The sequence below is a fragment of the Condylura cristata genome, unplaced genomic scaffold (assembly GCF_000260355.1).
Source record: "Condylura cristata isolate star-nosed mole 26May11 unplaced genomic scaffold, ConCri1.0 scaffold00010, whole genome shotgun sequence".
NCBI classification, from domain to species: domain Eukaryota; kingdom Metazoa; phylum Chordata; class Mammalia; order Eulipotyphla; family Talpidae; genus Condylura; species Condylura cristata.
The window spans coordinates 54,107,131-54,111,812 of record NW_004567111.1 but is presented as its reverse complement, the minus strand read 5'-3'; the positions used below and the strand labels follow the sequence as shown (position 1 = coordinate 54,111,812).

At 37.0% G+C, this 4,682-nt stretch overlaps 1 protein-coding gene across 1 annotated transcript in view; it reads right to left on the bottom strand.

Moving 5' to 3' along the window:
* MED4 (mediator complex subunit 4) overlaps window positions 1-4,120 on the bottom strand; it is a 10,447-nt gene extending 6,327 nt beyond the window's left edge. Inside the window, exons 1-3 of the mRNA XM_004680256.2 lie at window positions 3,850-4,120; window positions 1,952-2,018; window positions 584-754 (exon numbers count right to left, since the gene is read on the bottom strand). Of these exons, the coding sequence (XP_004680313.1) occupies window positions 584-754; window positions 1,952-2,018; window positions 3,850-3,974 (363 nt within the window). The 5' untranslated portion in view covers window positions 3,975-4,120. The remainder of the gene's footprint in view (window positions 1-583; window positions 755-1,951; window positions 2,019-3,849) is intronic.
* Window positions 4,121-4,682: the final 562 nt, after the last annotated feature.

The following is a 4,682-nucleotide window of genomic DNA, read 5'->3' as shown; positions in this document are numbered from 1 at the left end:
CAATAACATAAACAATCTATTAACACATTTTTATGCTGTATTCTATTTTAAGACCACAGTACATTATTATAATAAAGTAAGGTAGAGAAAAGAAAATGTCATTAAGAGAATCATAGGAGAAAATACATTTACAGCAATGTACTATATTTATCAATACTGTTATTTTACATCATCTTTACAAGGAAATTCTACTGTAAGTGGACCTGCTCAGTTCAAACCTGTTATGTTCAAGGATCAAAAATGTATTTGCTAGCTTAAAAGTATTTTTTAAACTGAAGTAAAGATTTAGACTATAAATAACTAAAACTTACATTAGAACAGGACAAAAGTGAAATTTCCTATTTTATAATGAAATCCTGGGAAACCTAATGAAAATGCAGATCCAAAGTAAGGCAGACTACCCAAAAATACTAGGTGAAAAAGGGGAAACAATAGCGTTTCATTTAACTAAACCGATAAGTTGTGCCTTTTAGACTTGGAAAGTCAAGTTTTCTGCCACTTCAAAGTACTTCTAATAGATTTATTTTTCAGAAATAAACAATATACTTTCCTTAAATTTAAGAACTAGTCACTGTCAACTTACCAGGATTTGTTCTGCTTCCTTTAATTGTTTTTGTAGTTGCTGAATATCACTGTCTCTTTTCTCTACTTCTTTTTCTAAAACTTGCATTTCATGATAGATTTTTCCCTGGTTAAGTGCCAATTTCATCAATTCTTGAAATTCCCCATCTCTGTGAATTAACAACTCAAGTACCTATTAGATAATAATTGATTAAAGTAGACAACAGACTGTTGAAAGTTATAGTCTAATAATAAAACACAGCACCCATATGTGAACTGATTAGGCTAAACATTAACATCTTTAAAATACTATTTACAATCCCTATTGAGAATAAAAAAATAGTTTACCCATGATTATTTTAGGAAACAAATATCAAGGTTTTTCAGACTTCCTAATTATATGCTATTTTTCAAAGAGAATAAGCCTTTCAGAACTACAGTATGCCAAAATAAGCAGATTTACTATTTCCCAAGGAAGATAAATTTTAAAAGTTTAAGCTTAAATATAATAATGTTCCCTTGAAATACTTAAGATGATTTCAGTTGGCATTAATGACTTAAAAATTTTTTATAGTTATACATCTGTGCTAACATGTCTTAGAAAAAATAAAACTGTTACATTAAACCTGTGATTTCTTGAAGAATGAAAAAGGCTAAAAGTTGATTTCAAAAAGTAAGTAAGTAAATACTATGCAGATATGGCAAAAACTATGAAAGTTAAAGGCAGAAAAGAGAAAATTGGGTTCAACTTTCTAGTCCTTCAAGCACATCATAAAATGAAACTATAAAATAACTATATAAAACAGAGGTTGGGAAAAGAGGTTTAGTACTCTCTCCTATTTAAAGCTTAGGAAAGGTAATCCTTCTTGTTAGCTCTTCAAAATATTTTTCAAGTTACAGTTTTAAAAAAACTTCTGTAACTGTAACTGCCTGTTTTCAAAACATTTCTTGAAATAGAAAAAAAATCTGTTCATTACAGAAAATTAGAATGCACATAAAAGTATCACAAAAATAAAATTTGTAACCTTAACCACAAAATAACTATTACTTCTGTTCATTTTCAAGGTGCACTACAGGACGAAGCATCCAATAATGGGTTAACTTGAGAATATTTTTTAATCCACATAGTGTTTTAGTCTCCATTTAAACAAGTCTTTGTTAATTCAAAAGAAAAAACTTAAATATGTAACTAGACATATGAGAGAAGATCATGAAATACTGCTAAACCTTTACATAACTTTTCTTATCTTGTGTAAATGATACAAAGAAACTACCAGTTTAAAAAGTTTCAATTAATATTTAAAAGGATTCAATTTTCTGTTCTCTCAGAAAGTATAAGTAGGAAACTTGCACATATTGTTTATTTTTAATTACAAAATAAGTCACTTACTTGGTTTTCCTCTCCAGGCTGTAATAACTTTTGGTTCCTTGAAATTGCAAGCATTTCTATCAGTTCCCTAAAAGAAAGGAAAGAAAAAAAATTTTTTGCAAATACAATAAACTTTCCCATGACTTCTGACTTGATCTTGCCGAATTCTCTTGTCCTACAGTCCATGTGAGAACTTCAGTGCTCCCAGCTGCAGTGACTCAATAAATCTGAGCTGGATCAATTACCAAAACTTATTTATCCAAAACACGAAAATGCCATGATGTCAGGGTCTTTTTACTAAGAAATAAATCAAGCATTCATTCAGTAGCATTAACTAAAGGAAAAAAAAAAAAAAAAACCGACAAGCTCTCCATCACAAACTACAATACCAAGAAAGACAAAGAAGGAAATAGCATTAGTAGTATTAATCTGTGTAAACACTCACATCTAGACAACACATATAAGCAGCTGTCTGCTAACTATGAGTTTACTGTTCTCTGTATTGACTTATGTAGCTGAAAATGCATGCGCCCTGTTTGTTGTCCAGCAGTATTTTAATCTAATATAGTCTAACAAGTGGACTAAACGAACAATTATAACTTCTGGTGTCTGTATTTAGTTTAGTTTAGTTTTGTTAACTTACACCATTTCATATTATATTGACACAGTGATTATGGTAATGCCTGCTATAGCAACGACTAAATTTATAGCAAAGAAAAAATGCCAACGTTTAGTAGCTCAGGTAATACAACATATAAGAATTGCTCTAAAATAGGTCAAAGAATGTTGCTAAAGAGAAGATAAGTTTGAACTGGATTCTGAAGGATTAATAGGTATATCCTGATAGAGGAATGGGAAAGGCAGTGAATATGAGAAAGTATTTGATAGCTTTAAATGGGGAGCATTCAAGAGACTGGGGGAGGGGGACAGTGGATTAGAAAGGGTGTGATTAAGACCAGATGGAGAATAGCTTTGTCACACTAAATTAAGTAACTGGATCTACCTCATTGGGCAATTGGGAATCTACTGGACATGTTTAAAAGAACACTCTGTTCTTGAATAACACAGAAGGAAAAGGGGCAGAAGCTTTAAGTAGAATGTTGGTAAGTTGCTTTAAGAAATAGTTATGTCAGCAGGGAAGGAACAAGAAGTTAAATCTAAGCAATATTTTAGGAGGTAGTATCAATACAACTTTAACAACTAAGTGAATGTGAGGGCGTTAAGGAAGGTTCCAAAATACTACCACGAAATGTGACAGAATATAAGGAGAACAACACCTAACCTACCTCTGCCACACGCGCAGCACTCCTGTCATCCCAAACTCGCAATTCCCCCAAGTCATGCGTGCTCATTTTTCTAGGGCTTTGTACAAGCAGTTCCATCTACCTGCTGCCCAATGAGTCTGATGAACTTATTCTTCCTAGGACGTCCGAAATTCCTCCAGGCACCCAGTCTCTTGGGTTTCGGTAGCCCACCGCGCAAGCCTCTGATGAAAAAAGGCTTGGGGCCAATCGCTGTTTTACACTTCTGTACAACTCCCTCTTAACACTGTGTTCTTTCAATGGGTCGACTAGTCTCCCCCTCATTACAAGGAGGGGGGAGTGCCTGACACCCAGGGGCATCTCTTAAATGTTTGTAGAACGGTAGGCTAGGGCCACACACCTGGAGATCTCCAAGATCCGCTAAGGGTGACAGTACTGGGGCTCTAGGGTCACTGTCACTATTAAAATATCCTCTAAGTGGGAGAAATGCCTCCACGAAATCCCCGAGCGTGGCATCCACGGCTTTCGCATTATTTTAAGCAGGGCGCCCAGGGGTCTCCAGAGCGGGGCGAGACCTGCGAACCAGCGCTTACGCAAGGCCGGTTACCCGCGAGTCAATCCTCTTGGTCGAGCCCCGGCCAATCCCTTGTGGGTTACCTCGACAAGACCTCCAGATCTTCCAACGCGGACAGCAACCGTTCTCGTGTGCTGTTGCCGCTTGTCGCCCCTGAGCCGCTTCCCGACCGTTCCTTTTCCTTCTCTCCACTAGAAGAGGCCGCCATGCTACCGCCCGGCAGCAGCTGGAGTGTGCGCAGTAGCGAGCGGAGGGAGGCGTGGCGGGCCCCGGAGGCGGAAGGAAAGGTCACCGAGGTGAGGCAAAGGCTGGCAAGAGCGCCCCCATGTCCCTGGAGGTGCTCTGAGGGCGCCCGCGCCATCTGCTGGGAGGGTGAGGTTTCAACCCTGTGAAGGAAAGCCAAACCAAAAGCAAGCTAGGCGTGGGAAAGAATCTAACTGGGTCTCCTGTTTTTCAAGCCAGAATGGAAGGCTCCTGGCTAACTGCTTAAAAGCGCTTGAAGGAATTATATAATGACCTATGTTTTGTGCAGGATTCTTCATGAAATGGGTCGGGTATTAACCTCTATTTTATGTTATTAAAGTCAAATTTTGTTGATTTACATCTAGTTTATGAAACTATGGTTGACGGTTGCAGCTTCAATTGCGTACATCTGCTTCACACCCACCACAAAAGTTCTACTAAAAGCATAACAGCACATTGCTTCCATTTTTTCCCGCTTCCCTGTTGGTAACCACCATATTTTTTGGAGCTCAAGATTTTTGTTGTGTTTTACCAGTTTGCTTGATTTGGTTATTTATAGTCCACATATGAGCGAAACCATCAAGTAGCTGTCTTTCACTTTCTGATTTATTTCACTCATCCCAGTTTCATCAATATTGTTACAAAAGACAGGATTTTATCTTATTAAATACTG